General features: G+C 43.1%; 1 protein-coding gene across 3 annotated transcripts in view; it reads right to left on the reverse strand.

The window, feature by feature from the left end:
* Positions 1 to 721: 721 nt before the first annotated feature.
* Positions 722 to 17,886, reverse strand: part of LOC117513143 (phospholipid phosphatase-related protein type 5-like) — a 237,396-nt gene continuing 220,231 nt past the window's right edge. For 2 of the 3 annotated variants that reach the window (XM_034173476.1, XM_034173474.1), the window contains 2 exons: positions 16,631 to 16,737; positions 722 to 1,285 (listed from right to left, as the gene is read on the reverse strand). In XM_034173476.1, the coding sequence (XP_034029367.1) occupies positions 1,192 to 1,285; positions 16,631 to 16,737 (201 nt within the window). In that variant the 3' untranslated portion in view covers positions 722 to 1,191. The remainder of the gene's footprint in view (positions 1,286 to 16,630; positions 16,738 to 17,886) is intronic. The other variant, XM_034173475.1, reaches the window with a different exon arrangement.

Raw genomic sequence — 17,886 nt, forward strand, 5'->3', positions numbered from 1 at the left:
CTGTAACTATGTAATCTATTACATGCATATAGCGGATTTTGTCAGTTTTATACATATAACAGATTTTGTCCGTTTTATACATATGGCGGATTTAGATTATAACGGACAAAATTTTAACTTCAAAATGTACAGTAAACAGAAATGAATCTTGATGTAAAAAAAAAACATTTTTAAGGATTTTCTTTAGAAAACCATTGTGTGTGAATTAGCAGGAGTTGTTCCTCTGACACATTTCTGCACTTTGTTGTCTTCCGTGTTTTGGTCTGATGCCTCCTTTCTACTGGACAGGCAAAGATACATCACAGCGCACAGCGGTGAAAGTTGGATTGAGTTGCACTTTGACCGCGGTGAAGCTGATGTCAACCGGCGGTGTGCACTCACAGCAGAGCATCGCGCAAACTTGGTTTTCATGCATCACCCGAAGCTTGTCATTGAAAATAATGGGTTTTAGAGTGATGCATGCAGTGTTTGTACTGTAAATCATACGCTTGTTCTGTAAATCATATGGTGTTGATTAGTAGAGAACTACACTGCCTCCTATTTCACCTTCTGTACACCAGAGCAAGTAAATGATAAAAATTGTAAACTTCATGATTTGAATCAAATTTGAACAGGGATTAATCTAAAAAAAGTATTTGGACCGCACTTTTGGAGTTAAATATGTTTACTGCTATTAATTTCCATTGGTTATACTACATATTCTCTTTAGGGTGACAGTGTTTTCGGGTCAAGGTGAGCAGGACAACCTTTGGGCTGTGACCCACCAGTTGGCAACCACTGATCTAAATGTAATGACATTGATGAGACTCATGTGAAATGTAAATATCTATTTCAACTGCACACCAGAGAAAGTCGTCCATCTTCTTCAACGAATGTGTATCACATACAAACTAACACCAGACAAAGCAGAGTACAGATGCTCCATGTCAGTTCTTCACCTTCTCGTCAACCGAAATCTGATTTGGACTTAGTCTTGAAACGAAGTTCATTTGGGAGGCAAATGTCATAAGATTATTCAGAGTAAGTGCATAGATGTAGAAAGCAGATTCCACAGTATCAGTCCCATATTAAAAAAAAATGGTTTGTTTGTGGTTCAAGAGGCTGCATATGACAATTGGGCCTCAAAAGACAACACTGAACAACATACCACAGACCACACACAGACAGAATGGGTTTAACGCTGCACTGCGGCTAACTGGATTGGATGGTGAAGAGTGTGGACGTCCAGTGGGTTTGCCACACAGCCGGCTCCACGTCATGTGACTTCAGCGAAGGTGATGTGATTCTGCATTGAACAAAAACACAAAAGGTAAAGCTCAGTGAAAAATGGAAGTAACAAATTCAGTTTAATGTCTTAGGACACCTAAAGCTCCTTTTAATGAAATGTTTGATGAAAAACACAACCTTCAACTAGTCTGAGACAAACATCCAGATTAGAAATAAGAAGAGTGACACGTCCTCACGCGTGTTGATTTTCTTTTGACTGCTCCTGTTTTGCTGGAGTCACCACAGCAGAACCTAAAAGGATCCACATGTTGCTTTGACACAAACTTTACAATGGATGTCCTTCTTCATGCAACTCCACATGCACATGGAGATCAATACATGGGTAGATTTGAACCACAGAGTTTCTTATCCAGATGCAAGAGCACTATCACTGCACTACACTGCTGTATCATGTAGTATCAGGTTTGCACTGGTGCAACACATTGCCACATCCATGACATTTTGGAATCACCTCAGGTCCTGGATGGCAACCACACAGGTAGACAACCAATCTATCTCCAACTCTCGAAAGCAGCCATCCATCTGCCACAGGCAGCTGAAATTATTTAGCATCCAAGTTTCATCAAACACCTCTGTTGGGTGAACTCTTCACTTCATAATCTCTTCCCAGGCGTCTCTGCTCTAAACTGAACTGAATCTCTTGACAAGTTCAACATGTTCTCTGCATACAGGCTGGGTCCATAGAAAGCCTGGTTCTTCAGCTGTGTCCCAATCCAGGGTACACAGCCTTCTTAGGCTGCATTTGCTGGCTGCATACTTCATAAGTGGTGTGACCAAGTCATCCTATTTCAAAGGCTCCTTGAAATATAGCCAACAAATGCAGCCTTCTTTCATCCAAAAATTAAGGGTACAACAGATATATCCTTCTCCCTTCCCAAACAATCCCATGAATCACTGCACAATTTTTTATTTATTTATTTATTTTCCAAACAAAATGGTTGGAAGAAAAAGGACAATCAAATCAATTTTATTTATATAGCGCCAAATCACAACAAACAGTTGCCCCAAGGCGCTTTATATTGTAAGGCAAAGCCATACAATAATTACGGAAAAACCCCAACGGTCAAAACAACCCCCTGTGAGCAAGCACTTGGCGACAGTGAGAAGGAAAAACTCCCTTTTAACAGGAAGAAACCTCCAGCAGAACCAGGCTCAGGGAGGGGCAGTCTTTTGCTGGGACTGGTTGGGGCTGAGGGGAGAGAGTCAGGAAAAAGACATGCTGTGGAAGAGAGCAGAGTTCAATCACTAATGATTAAAAGCAGAGTGATGCATACAGAGCAAAAAGAGAAAGAAACACTCAGTGCATCATGGGAACCCCCCAGCAGTCTAAGTCTATAGCAGCATAACTAAGGGATGGTTCAGGGTCACCTGATCCAGCCCTAACTACAAGCTTTAGCAAAAAGGAAAGTTTTAAGCCTAATCTTAAAAGTAGAGAGGGTGTCTGTCTCCCTAATCCGAATTGGGAGCTGGTTCCACAGGAGAGGAGCCTGAAAGCTGAAGGCTCTGCCTCCCATTCTACTCTTAAAAACCCTAGGAACTACAAGTAAGCCTGCAATCTGAGAGTGAAGTGCTCTATTGGGGTGATATGGTACTATGAGGTACTTAAGATAAGATGGGACCTGATTATTCAAAACCTTATAAGTAAGAAGAAGAATTTTAAATTCTATTCTAGAATTAACAGGAAGCCAATGAAGAGAGGCCAATATGGGTGAAATATGCTCTCTCCATCTAGTCCCTGTCAGTACTCTAGCTGCAGCATTTTGAATTAACTGAAGGCTTAACTGAAGGATCTGGTTAGACACCATGTTTCTCAGATTTGTGGGGCCAAGTACAATAACTTCAGTTTTATCTGAATTTAAAAGCAGGAAATTAGAGGTCATCCATGTCTGTAAGACAATCCTGCAGTTTAACTAATTGGTGTGTGTCCTCTGGCTTCATGGATAGATAAAACTGGGTATCATCTGTGTAACAATGAAAATTTATGCAATGCTTTCTAATAATACTGCCTAAGGGAAGCATGTATAAAGTGAATAAAATTGGTCCTAGCACAGAACCTTGTGGAACTCCATAATTAACCTTAGTCTGTGAAGAAGACTCCCCATTTACATGAACAAATTGTAATCTATTAGATAAATATGATTCAAACCACCGCAGCGCAGTGCCTTAATACCTATGGCATGCTCTAAACTCTAATAAACTTTTATGGTCAACAGTATCAAAAGCAGCACTGAGGTCTAACAGGACAAGCACAGAGATGAGTCCACTGTCTGAGGCCATAAGAAGATCATTTGTAACCTTCATTAATGCTGTTTCTGTACTATGATGAATTCTAAAACCTGACTGAAACTCTTCAAACAGACCATTCCTCTGCAGATGATCAGTTAGCTGTTTTACAACTACCCTTTCGAGACTTTTTGAGAGAAAAGGAAGGTTGGAGATTGGCCTATAATTAGCTAAGATAGCTGGGTCAAGTGATGGCTTGCATTAAATAATGGTAGGGCTTCCTTGAGCAGCCTGGTAGGAATGGGGTCTAATAAACATGTTGATGGTTTGGATGAAGTAACTAATGAAAATAACTCAGAACAATCGGAGAAAAAGAGTCTAACCAAATACCAGCATTACTGAAAGCAGCCAAAGATAACGATATGTCTTTGGGATGGTTATAAGTAATTTTTTCTCTAATAGTTAACATTTTATTAGCAAAGAAAGTCATGAAGTCATTACTAGTTAAAGTTAAAGGAATACTCGGCTCAGTAGAGCTCTGACTCTTTGTCAGCGTGGCTACAGTGCTGAAAAGAAACCTGAGGTTGTTCTTATTTTCTTCAATTAGTGATGAGTAGTAAGATGTCCTAGCTTTACGGAGGGCTTTTTTATAGAGCAACAGACTCTTTTTCCAGGCTAAGTGAAGATCTTCTAAATTAGTAAGATGCCATTTCCTCTCCAACTTACAGGTTATCTGCTTTAAACTGCGAGTGTGTGAGTTATACCACGGAGTCAGGCACTTCTGATTTAAGGCTCTCTTTTTCAGAGGAGCTACAGCATCCAAAGTTGTGGTCAATGAGGATGTAAAACTACTGACGAGATAATCTGTCTCAGTCACAGAGTTTAGGTAGCTACTCTGCACTGTGTTGGTATATGGCATTGGAGAACATAACAAAGAAGGGATCATATCCTTAAACCTAGTTACAGCACTTTCCGAAAGACTTCTACTGTAATGAAACTTATTCCCCACTGCTGGGTAGTCCATTAAAGCAAATGTAAATGTTATTAATAAATGATCAGACAGAAGGGGGTTTTTAGGGAATGCTGTTAAGTCTTCAATTTCTATCCCATAAGTCAGAACAAGATCTAAAGTATGGTTAAAGTGGTGGGTGGACTCATTTACATTTTGAGCGAAGCCAATTGAGTCTAATAATAGATTAAATGCAGTGCTGAGGCTGTCATTCTCAGCATCAATGTGGATGTTAAAATCGCCCAATATATACTCAACAAAAATATAAACGCAACACTTGGTTTTGCTCCCATTTTGTATGAGATGAACTCAAAGATCTAAAACTTTTTCCACATACACAATATCACCATTTCCCTCAAATATTGTTCACAAACCAGTCTAAATCTGTGATAGTGAGCACTTCTCCTTTGCTGAGATAATCCATCCCACCTCACAGGTGTGCCATACCAAGATGCTGATTAGACACCATGATTAGTGCACAGGTGTGCCTTAGACTGCCCACAATAAAAGGCCACTCTGAAAGGTGCAGTTTTATCACACAGCACAATGCCACAGATGTCGCAAGATTTGAGGGAGCGTGCAGTTGGCATGCTGACAGCAGGAATGTCAACCAGAGCTGTTGCTCGTGTATTGAATGTTCATGTCTGTACCATAAGCCGTCTCCAAAGGCGTTTCAGAGAATTTGGCAGTACATCCAACCAGCCTCACAACCGCAGACCACGTGTAACCACACCAGCCCAGGACCTCCACATCCAGCATGTTCACCTCCAAGATCGTCTGAGACTAGCCACTCGGACAGCTGCTGAAACAATCGGTTTGCATAACCAAAGAATTTCTGCACAAACTGTCAGAAACCATCTCAAGGAAGCTCATCTGCATGCTCGTCGTCCTCATCGGGGTCTCGACCTGACTCCAGTTTGTCGTCGTAACCGACTTGAGTGGGCAAATGCTCACATTCGCTGGCGTTTGGCACGTTGGAGAGGTGTTCTCTTCACGGATGATGCGAAGGAGATGTGTTGCACTGCATGAGGCAAATGGTGGTCACACCAGATACTGACTGGTATCCCCCCCCCAATAAAACAAAACTGCACCTTTCAGAGTGGCCTTTTATTGTGGGCAGTCTAAGGCACAACTGTGCACTAATCATGGTGTCTAATCAGCATCTTGGTATGGCACACCTGTGAGGTGGGATGGATTATCTCAGCAAAGGAGAAGTGCTCACTATCACAGATTTCGACTGGTTTGTGAACAATATTTGAGGGAAATGGTGATATTGTGTATGTGGAAAAAGTTTTAGATCTTTGAGTTCATCTCATACAAAATGGGAGCCAAACCAAAAGTGTTGCGTTTATATTTTTGTTGAGTATAATTATCTTACTAACAGGGACTTAGAAGAGAGAGACCTAATGTTTAATAAACCACATTTAACTGTTTTAGTCTGTGGTGCACTTGAAGGTGCTATATTATTTTTTCTTTTTGAATTTTTATGCTTAAATAGATTTTTACTGGTTGTTGGTGGTCTGGGAGCAGGCACCATCTCTACGGGGATGGGGTATTGGGGGGATGGCAGGGGGAGAGAAGCTGCCGAGAGGTGTGTAAGACTACAACTCTGCTTCCTGGTCCCAACCCTGGATAGTCACGGTTTGGAGGATTTAAGAAAATTGGCCAGATTTCTAGAAATGAGAGCTGCTCCATCCAAAGTGGGATGGATGCCATCTCTCCTAACAAGACCAGGTTTTCCCCAGAAGCTTTGCCAATTATCTATGAAGCCCACCTCATTTTTTGGACACCACTCAGACAGCCAGCAATTCAAGGAGAACATGCGGCTAAACATGTCACTCCCGGTCCGATTGGGGAGGGGCCCAGAGAAAACTACAGAGTCCGACATTGCTTTTGCAAAGTTACACACCGATTCAATGTTAATTTTAGTGACCTCCGATTGGTGTAACCAGGTGCCATTACTGCCACGTGAATTACAATCTTACCACATTTACGCTTAGGCTTAGCCAGCAGTTTCAAATTTCCTTCAATGTCGCCTGCTCTGGCCCCCGGAAGACAACTGACTATGGTTGCTGGTGTCGCTAACTTCACATTTCTAAAAACAGAGTCGCCAATAACCAGAGCTTGTTCCTCGGCGGATGTGTTGCCGAGTGGGGAAAAACGGTTAGAGATGTGAATGGGTTGGTGGTGTACAGGGGGCTTCTGTTTAGGACTACGCTTCCTCCTCACAGTCACCCAGCCGGCCTGCCTTCCCGGCTGCTCAGGATCTGCTGGGGGACAGCTAACGGCGGCTAAGCTACCTTGGTCCGCACCAACTACAGGGGCCTGGCTAGCTGTAGGATTTTCCAAGGTGCGGAGCCGAGTCTCCAATTTGCCCAGCCTGGCCTCCAAAGCTACGAATAAGCTACACTTATTACAAGTACCATTACTGCTAAAGGAGGCCGAGGAATAACTAAACATTTCACACTCAGAGCAGAAAAGTGCGGGAGAGACAGGAGAAGCCACCATGCTAAACCGGCTAAGAGCTAGTAGCTGCGCTAAGCTAGCGGATTCCTAAAAACACACAAAGTGAATAATGTGTAAATAATTTAGAGGTGATTCAGCAGAGGGAGTGCTTTAGTTAAGGTACGTGAAGATTACACTGTGAAACAAATCGTTATCTAGTTATCTAGATCAATCTAACTACGCAGATTAAACAGCTAACAAATACAGCAAAGCACCGCTGTGCTCCGGAACAGGAAGTGATACAATACCGCAGTGAGAGCCAACCACTAGTAGAGGCCTTTATAAAACTTCAGATGTGACATTAATTTAAATAACTTGTTCGAAATAAGTTTGGTTAAAATTTGAACCATAAGTTAAAAATGTATGCCTCTGGATGACTTGGGTGATACTGGCTGCGTATCAGTATGGGGTTAAAAAAAAAAAAAAGAGTTTTTTTTTGGTGACCAGTTCTCCTTTGCCTGCAGAGCATAGAGCGGTTTCTTCTAGAAGCAGTTCTCTGTTTGTAGAGGGTATAACTACACATCTGCTCACCTTTGTTTACCACGTTAACGGTCTAAAAAGTATCGGACAAAAATGTATCGGAGGATAATTAGTATGACAATGGTTTTCAAAGTTATCTGAAAAGATAATCTGATAATGAAAACTTTATCTTTGATAAATATTGGTTATCAGAACTGTGCCCACCAATGGTTTCGGGTCACATGCATACAGAAAATGTCCAGATTTGAATTTGCTGTCTGGGATGTTACTGCATGGACAGACTGATGAATTTTGTCAGGTCTGCAGAAACCTCACTGGCTTTTATTTTGAAACATAGGCTCTTATTGTGGAAGTGTGTATTGGTCCGGTCACTGCTGTTTTTACGACTTGAATCATCATGAAAAAATACCTAAGTATGCCAAAGGATGAAATTCAGCTCTTTCTGGATTTCAACTGATGCTCCAGATACACAAACACACAGAGGCCACTTGCTTTTATTATATGGATGTATCCACCCACTGAGATCTGGCCACATCTAAATCTGTGGACCTCAGAGAGCACATCTACTCCAATCTGGAGTTTTTCAAACTCCCTCAACAATAGTGAAAGATGGTCCTTCTTGCTGTGAGAAAAAAATCTTCCAGGTGCCCATACGCATGAGCTGCCAAAGGTTTGGATATGGGCACAAGAAAACTCCATAGCACCAGCTACTTTTGGGAGGTGGGGCTAGGATTGGTGATCTGCCAGGATGGCTGCCATCCAGAACCCCAAGTGGTTCTGTAGTGTTGTGGATGCAATGATACATGGCACCAGCGAATGCTCCCAGACCTGATCTGACTGTTAATACTACCTAGAAATGTCAGACCTGCAAATTTCCCCATGTGGGGATAATAAAGGAATCTCTTATCTTATAGAAATCTGTGAATATGTTGTATTACAATACTTCATACATGTAATAATTCTTAGTCTTTAAATTCAAAGAAACACCGTTCAAATGTAAACACAAGGTGTTTTATAAAACCTAAAAATCAGACACTGCACAATTGTCTGAGAAAATAATGAGCAGTCATTTAGCGGCCACACTCTGACAGAGAAAAACGTTCGATAACTTTTGGTCAGTATCATCTCTGGATGCTGTGAAACAAATCTGAAGTGCATTGGACAAAATCCATAGGAGGAGTTTGTTCAAATACAACGTGTGGAAATCACACCAAAATTACACAAAAATTCAAAATGGTAGACCAATGGTGCAAAAGACTTTTTTGTGCGTATATGCAAGTCACACGTGTACCAATTTTCATCACCCTACTCCAAAAAAACCCCTATGGGGAGGGGTTTTTGAACGTTTCAAGGGGGCGCTTATTGAGGCATTTTGCCCCGACAATGGGTGAAGTCCCTTTGAATTGTAAGAGGTTGTCGTGCTTGACCTGTGAATCAATTTTAATGATGATATGACAAAACTAAAGCCGTCAAAAGGAAGAATGTAATTTCATGGCAAAGGGGCGATATTCGGCACGCCGCCACACGGACGCCGTTACTCATAACTTCACGGCGATCATCGCCTACGTTCACCAACTTGTTCTGCATGTTTTAGAAGTGGAAGGAAGTTGATGAGGTTAACTATGTGACATCAGTGCCTGATTAAGTATAATGTTCCATGGTGAAGTGTCAAAATGGCGGCGCCATAGCGGCCACACCTGTCGACAAACAGAAAAGCTTTCGCTAACTTTTGATCACTGCTGTGAAAGAAATTTGAAGTGCATTGGCCAAAATCCCTCGGAAGAATTCAAAGAAACACCTTTCAAATGTAAACATAAGGTGTTTTATAAAACCTAAAAATTAGACATTGCACAATTGTCTGAGAAAATAATGAACAGTCATTTAGCGGCCACACTCTTCGACATAGAGAAAAACTTTAGATAACATTTGGTCAGTATCATCTCTGGATGCTGTGAAACAAATTTGAAGTGCATTGGACAAAATCCATAGCAGGAGTTCGTTCAAATACAACATGTGGACATCACGCCAAAATGAACAGAAAATTCAAAATGGCCGACATCCTGTTTGCAGTAGACCCATGGTGCCAGAGACGGCACACATGTGTACCAGTTTTCATCTCCCAACTCCAAAAAAACCCCAATGGGGAGGGGTTTTTGAGAGGTTTAAGGGGGCGCTATTGAGGCATTGTGCGACACCCCTATGAATTTTAGGAGGTTGTCATGCTTGACATGTGTATCAATGTTCATGATGATATGACAAAATTAAAGCCGTCAAAAGGAAGAACGAAATTTCATGGCGAAAGGTCAATATTCGGCACGCTGCCACACGAGCGCCATTTGTCGTAACCACGGCGTTCATCGCCTATGTTCACCAACTGGTTCTGCATGTTTTAGAAGTGGAATGAATTTGATTGGTTTAATTATGTGACATCAGGACCTGTAAAGTAAAAATAGGACATTTCCAGTTACCACCGGGGGGCGCTATGGCGGAGGTAGGAAGTTAATATATGCAAACGTTCAGGGCAGAGCCCTCATCACGTCCAGCAAGGTTGAAGGCTCTACAATTAAGTATGTGGGCGTGACAGCCGGTCGAAGTGAAACGGCGCCCTCCGAAAAGCTCGCCAAAGTTTGACGAACCCTAGCAGCTATGCCTTTTGACCTAACTACATTCTTTTGATAACTTTTGATCACCATTTGGGCATGATGATGTTGACCAAATTTGAAGATGATTGGATGAAATCCCTAGGACGAGTAGTGGAAATGGCCCAAAACGGCAAAAATTACCTCAAAATCGAAACTTAAAATCAAAATGGCTGACTTCCTGTTGACATTTCACCATGACGGAAACAGACTTTTGTGTGCATCCTAGCATAGTCAATATGTCTACCGAATTTCGTGAGGCTACGACGAAAAAACCCAATGTGGAGGGGTTTTTGAAAATTTCTAGGGGGCGCTAATTCACGATTTCATTACAACCTTGTGCGCAACCCCCAAAATATTGAATTTCGGATCCGGCTGGATGACTTTGCAAAGTTTGGTGAGTTTTTGAGCATGGGAAGAGGCCGAAATTTCGATTTCAAAAGTGAGAAGAATAACAAATAACTAGGACTGCAAGCAATCATATAAGGGCCCTCTTTCCGCGTGACCGCCTACCCAGGCCAGTGGGTGCCCTTGTGACCAGATGTGGGCACGTGCATACAGGGGCAACCACTCATCACAGTTAAAATTTTAAACAAATAACACAATGCATGAAGGAGTTATGACACGTTCAGGGCGGAGCCATCATCATGTCCAGCAAGTTTGAAGGATCTACGATGAGGTATGTGGGCGTGACAGCCGTTCGAAGTGAAACGGCGTGCTCTGAAAATCTCGCCAAAGTTTGACAACCACTAGTAGCCACGCCTTTTGACCTAATTAGAATGTTTTAATAACTTTGGATCACCATTGTGTCATGATGATGTTGATCAAATTTGAAGACAATTGGATGAAATCCCTAGGACGAGTTTGTTCAAATGTAAGTAGTGGAAATGGCCAAAAATGGCAAAAATTAGCTCAAAATCGAGAATTAAAATCAAAATGGCCGACTTCCTGTCGACATTTCACCATGACAGTAAGAGACTTTTTTGTGCGTCCTAGCATGGTAAATATGTGTACCAAGTTACAACGAAAAAACTCCAATGGGGAGGGGTTTTTGAAAATTTCTAGGGGGCGCTATTTCGCGATTTTGCTGCGACCATGTGTGACACCCCCAAAATATCGAATTTCGGATATGGCTGGACGACTTAGGAAATTTTGGTGAGTTTTTGAGCATGGGAAGAGGCCGAAATTTCGATTTCAAAAGTGGCAATAATAATAATAATAACTAGGACTGCAAGCAGTCATATACGGGCCCTCATTCCACGCGACCGCCTACCCAGGGCAGTGTGTTCTCGTGACCAGATGTGGGCATGTGCGTACAGGGGCAACCACTCATCCCACAGTTCAAATTTCAAGCAAATCACACAATGCATGAAGGAGTTATGACATGTTGATGGTTCATCCACTAGGTTGCACTCAGTGTACAAACAGAGGGGCCAGGTGTGTTGAGGGGCCAACCATCATCATACATGTGAAGTTTCAAGTCAATCAGGCAAAGCATGAAGGCATTATCATGACTTGATGTTCCATGGTGAAGGGTCAAAATGGCGGCGCCATAGCGGCCACACCCTTCAACATAGAGAAAAGATTGATAACTTTTGGTCAGTATTATCTCTGGATGCTCTTAAAGAAATTTGAAGTGCACTGGACAAAATCCCTAGGAGGAGTTTTTCCACAAAATGACCAGAAAATTCAAAATGGCCAACTACCTGTTTGCAGTAGACCAATGGTGCAAGAGACTTTTTTGTATGTCTATGCAAGTCACACATGTGTACCAATTTTCATCTCCTTACTCCAAAAAAACCCCTATGGGGAGGGGTTTTTGAATGTTTCAAGGGGGCGCTATTGAGGCATTTTGCTCCCCTCATGGGCGACGCCCTTATGAATCGTAAGAGGTTGTCGTGCTCGACCTGTGTATCAATTTTCATGATGATGTGACAAAATTAAAGCCGTCAAAAGGAAGAACGGAATGTAATGGCGAATGGGCAATATTCGGCACGCCGCCACACGGACGCCGTTACTCATAACTTCACGGCGTTCATCACCTATGTTCACCAATTTGTTGTGCATGTTTTACAAGTGGAATGAAGTTGACTGGGTTAAGTATGTGACATCAGGACCTCTTAAAGTAAAAATAAAACATTTCCCGCCACCACCGGGGGGCGCTATGGCGCAGGTGGGAACTTAAGATATGTAGACGTTCAGGACGGAGCCCGCATCATGTACAGCAAGTTTGAAGGATCTACGATGAAGTATGTGGGCGTGACAGCCGTTTGAAGTGAAATGGCGTGCTCCGAAAAGCTCGCCAAAGTTTGATGACCCCTAGCAGCCACGCCTTTTGACTTAATTAGAATCTTTTGAAAACTTTTGATCACCATTGTGTGGTGATGCTTTTGACCAAATTTGAAGACGATCGGATGAAATCCCTAGGACGAGTTCGTTCAAATGTAAGTAGTGGAAATGGCCAAAAGTGGCAAAAATTTGCTCAAAATTGAAACTTAAAATCAAAATGGCCGACTTCCTGTCGATATTTCACCATGACAGTAAGAGACTTTTTCGTGCGTCCTGGCATGGTAAATATGTGTACCGAATTTCGTGAGGCTACGACGAAAAAAGCCCAATGCGGAGGGGTTTTTGAAAAGTTCTAGGGGGCGCTATTTCGCGATTCTTCTGCGACCATGTGCGAGGCCCCCAAAATATCGAATTTCGGATACGGCCGGACGACTTTGGAAAGTTTGGTGAGTTTTTGAGCATGGGAAGAGGCCGAAATTTCGATTTCAAGAGTGAGAATAATAATAATAATAATAATAAATAATAATAATAACAAACAGCGCAATTACAATAGGGTCCTCATAGGATGTTGCCTACTCGGCCCTAACTAGGACTGCAAGCAGTCATATATGGGCCCTCGTTCCGTGCGACCGCCTACCCAGGCCAGTGGGTGCCATTGTGTCCACATGTGGGCATGTGCATGCAGGGGCAACCACTCATCACACAGTTCAAATTTTAAACAAATCACACAATGCATCAAGGAGTTATGACATGTTGATTGTTCATCCACTAGGGGGCGCTCAGTGTACAAACAGAGGGGCTGCGTGTGTTCAGGGGCCAACTGTCATCATACATGTGAAGTTTCAAGTCAATCAGGCAAAGCATGAAGGAGTTATCATGACTTGATGTTCTATGGCAAAGGGTGAAAATGGCGGCACCATAGCGGCCACACCCTTCAACATAGAGAAAAGCTTTCGATAACTTTTGGTCAGTATCATCTTTGGATACTGTCAAAGAAATTTGAAGTGCATTGGACAAAATCCCTAGGAGGAGTTCGTTCAAATACAACATGTGGAAATCATTTCACATGTGTACCAATTTTCATCTCCCTATTCCAAAAAAAACCCTATGGGGAGGTGTTTTTGAAAGATTCAAGGGGGTGCTATTGAGGCATTTTGCCCCGCCCACAGGCGACGCCTCTATGAATTGTAAGAGGTTGTCATGCTTGACCTGTGTATCAATTTTCATGATGATATGACAAAATTAAATCCGTCAAAAGGAAGAACGGAATTTCATGGCGAAGGGGCGATATTCGGTACGCCGCCACACAGAAGCCGTTACTCGTAACTTCACGGCGTTCATCGCCTATGTTCACCAACTTGTTCTGCATGTTTTAGAAGTGTAAGGAAGTTGATGGGGTTAACTATGTGACATCAGTACCTGTTTAAGTACAATGTTCCATGGCGAAGGGTCAAAATGGCGGCATCATAGCAGCCACACCCTTCAACATAGAGAAAAGCTTTCGATAACTTTTGGTCAGTATCATCTCTGGATGCTGTTAAAGAAATTTGAAGTGCATTGGACAAAATCCCTAGAAAGAGTTCGGTCAAATACAACGTGTGGAAATCATGGCAAAATGCCAAGAAAATTCAAAATGGCCGACTTCCTGTTTAGAGTAGACCTATGGTGCAAGAGACTTTTTTTGTACGTCTATGCAAGTCACACATGTGTACCAATTTTCATCTCCCTACTCCAAAAAAACCCCTTTGAGGAGGGGTTTTTAAAAGTTTCAAGGGGGCGCTATTGAGGCATTTTGCCCTGCCCATGGGCGACGCCCCTATGAATTGTAAAAGGTTGTCGTGCTCGACCTGTGTATCAATTTTCATGATGATATGACAAAATTAAAGCCATCAAAAGGAAGAACATAATTTTATGGCGAATGGGCAATATTCGGCACGCAGCCACACGGACACCGTTACTCGTAACTTCACAGCGTTCATCGCCTACGTTCATCGTTTCTTCATAATTGATGCAAATAAAGTTCAAGACATATTCAGTGGCAGCTTCACCATCAGAGAGCCTCGTCCACAAAGACGACAAAAGACTCCAAGCTGTCAGTGATGTTAAAGGGGGCAACACACGGTATTAAGAACAGGGGTATGTAAACTTTTGATCAGGCTCATTTGGGTAGTTTCTGTTTTAAAAAGAGCAAACAGTTTTTGTCAATAAATGGCTTCAACCAACCACTAACCATGCGTGAATAAAAGTTTTGTTGTCATTCGTATTCTCTGTAAAATGGCCAAAAAAACAAAAATTCTGCCAGGGTATGTAAACCTTTGAACAAAACTGTAATTATATCAGCCAAGGATGTAATAAAATCATTTTCAGTAAGGTGATCCACGAGCTGCTGTGAAACCATTTTTTTTAACTAAATGATGGATTTGATATCAGCCTTTCAATACACTAGGGTCAAGATTAGATTTCTTTCTTAATGGTTTAATCACTGCAGATTTGAAACATTTAGGAACCGATCCCAAGGTTAATAACTGGTTCCAACACAGCTGGCCAGAAGGTGAGCCACAGTGTTGTGTGGGCCGCCGAAGAGGAGGTACTGCTGGCCCACCACCAGATGGCGCCCTGCCATGCTGGCACCTTTATGCCCTGCAGAGGGCGCACGGTCCTGTTGGCACTACCAGGTGCACCCCGTTAGGCTGTCTTCAGCTGTCACTCATCATCATCAACACCATGAAAGCCTGGGAAGGACACCATAACTCTGCCAAGTTATCAGCTTACCTTACAGATAAAACTACTCAGCCGTTTTGTGCCATATGCACATTCATTGTAACTGAAGTCTTTGCAGTTGTGACTTATACTTACACTTGTAGCTGAGTTTGTGGAAGTTAAGCATGTCCGTCAGGTCCTTCAGTGGTTATTGGAGTCCCAGAGCAGGGAGTCCGATAGTGTTCTCCACCCCTGTGCATACTACTCCCGCAGGTTAACCCCCGCAGAACGGAACTATGACGTAATAGGGCAATTGGGAACTCCTGGCGGTGAAAGAGGCCCTTCAGGAATGGAGACATCTGTTGGAGGGAGCTGTGGTCCCATTTGTGGTTCTCACTGACCATCGGAACCTGGAATACATCCAGACCGCTAAGTGTCTGAACCTCAGGCAAGCCCGATGGTCACTGTTTTTCGGACGCTTCAACTTCAAGATCACCTACCGCCCCGGGACCAAGAACATCCGGTCTGACGCACTGTCCTGGGTGCACGAAGAGGAAGTTGGAGCAAGGCTGTTGGACCCACCGGACACCATCTTACCGGAATCCACTATCGTCGCAGCCCTCACATGGGACGTGGAGGGTGTGGTCAGGGAGGCCCTGATGTGTCATCCGGATCCCAGAGGTGGTCCTCCCAACAGGTTGTACATGCCACCAGACGCTCGGACTGCCGTCTTGGACTTCTGTCACGGTTCCAAGCACACCTGCCATCCGGGGGTGCGAAGAACCGTAGCAGTGGTTCTGGTGGCCGTCAGTCGAAGCCGACACCAGGGACTACATCCGGGCCTGTACCATCTGCGCCAGGGGCAAGGCTTCACACCAGCTGGAGGCAGGACTCCTCCAGCCATTGCCTGTGCCTCGTCGCCCCTGGTCGCACATCGGAGTGGATTTCGTCACGGGTCTCCCTGCGTCTCAGGGAAAGACGGTCATCATGACGATAGTGGACCGGTTCTCCAAGGCAGCCCACTTCGTGGCCCTCCCGAAGCTCCCGACAGCCCAGGAGACTGCAGACCTCCTGGTCTACCACGTCGTGCGTCTGCATGGTATCCCCACTGACATAGTATCTGACCGTGGTCCCCAGTTCTCCTTGCAGGTCTGGAGGAGCTTCTGTGGGGAGCTTGGGGCCACGGTGAGCCTGTCGTCCGGGTACCACCCTCAGACTAACGGTCAAGCAGAGCGGGCCAACCAGGACCTGGAGCAAGCGCTGAGATGTGTCACCTCAGCGCACCCGACGGCCTGGAGTCAACATCTGGCCTGGATCGAGTATGCACACAATAGCCAAATCTCATCATCTACCGGCCTCTCCACAGAGCACAGAGCGACCTGATTCTGAATCAAAGCACATTATACGGTAAATCTGTCATATTGCTCTCACACGTCAAAGAAATCATGCAGAGAATATAGCACAGCAGAGCTGACACTTCACACTTGTTCATAGTTGCCTTTTGTTCCTGAGATGCTGGAACCATCCAAGGCCCTGGAAGCAGTGGCAGAAATCCAGGAGCCAATCACTTATGCAACTCGACTCTTCGGCTTCATCATCCGTCTCCTACATAAGCGGTGTGCGATGCAGAAACAATCATTATAAATCTTTTATGATTTGCTACCTGAACCTTTACAAGCTACAATACAATGAAAATAATTTAGTAAATAAATAAATAAATAGTAGGGGTGTATACATGTATTTGTATTGAACCCTATGGTATGCACACACGAGAGTTTGGTGCACAGAACTGCATGCAGAACACATGGTACAACTCTGCACAGTATGATTGTTTCCGTAAGTCACTGACATTTCATTTCATTTCCACAGACTGTGTCATTCTAATTTTATGATCTGTGCAGGAGGCGTGGCCAGACCTTCAGTCTGCTGGCTGTGTCTGAGGTGAAAAGAAGAAAGCGCAAACCAACCAGTTGAAGAGTGCGACCAGATTATTTCAATCACAAACTTTGGAAGTATAAAGGGAATTGGTTAAGTTACCTTTTTCTTCTGAAATATGAACCTAAAAGTGAAAGTCTATCGATTGTGTATTTGTGTGTAACTACTCCAGCAGTTGAAATCAGTTCACCTTTAGACAGAAAACACCACCAACTGTTAAGTTGACATTCTGTATAAATTTATATAAAATGTCATGGATGAGGTGGCCGCCAAATAGCAACACTGCATCTACTGATTTCAAATCTATACAGAGTGAGGATTTAAGAAATGCTGTCATTTGCACAGAAATCAAACTATCTTAAAATGGGAAAACAAAACAAGGACGTCTGGCTCCATACATCACACACCATATAAAGAAAGAAACAAACAAACAAAGCACCCCAAAGTGAATGACAAGAGATGTAATGAATTAATAAAATTTTCATGAAAAAACTGACATTTACACTTAGAGTGCTGAAATGTCTGACAGCAGCTCTCTGTTCCTCACAGATTAAAGATACTGTACCAAACTTGTACTGAACCATGGTGTCTGAACACAAATATGAACTGAACCGTGACATCTGTGTACCGTGACACCCCTAATAGTGATGAGGTAACTGATTAAAATTTGTGAATTTTCATATTGAAAAATTCAATACTGTAGGTCACTGCAGGAATTTTTTTTTATTCACCATAGGTCTCTCTCCTGGGAAAATACTGTTACATGTCATATTATAATGCTTTATACTATATCAGGCCCGGCGCCAGAAAAAAAATATT

Source organism: Thalassophryne amazonica, chromosome 1 (assembly GCF_902500255.1).
Source record: "Thalassophryne amazonica chromosome 1, fThaAma1.1, whole genome shotgun sequence".
Lineage (NCBI taxonomy): Eukaryota > Metazoa > Chordata > Actinopteri > Batrachoidiformes > Batrachoididae > Thalassophryne > Thalassophryne amazonica.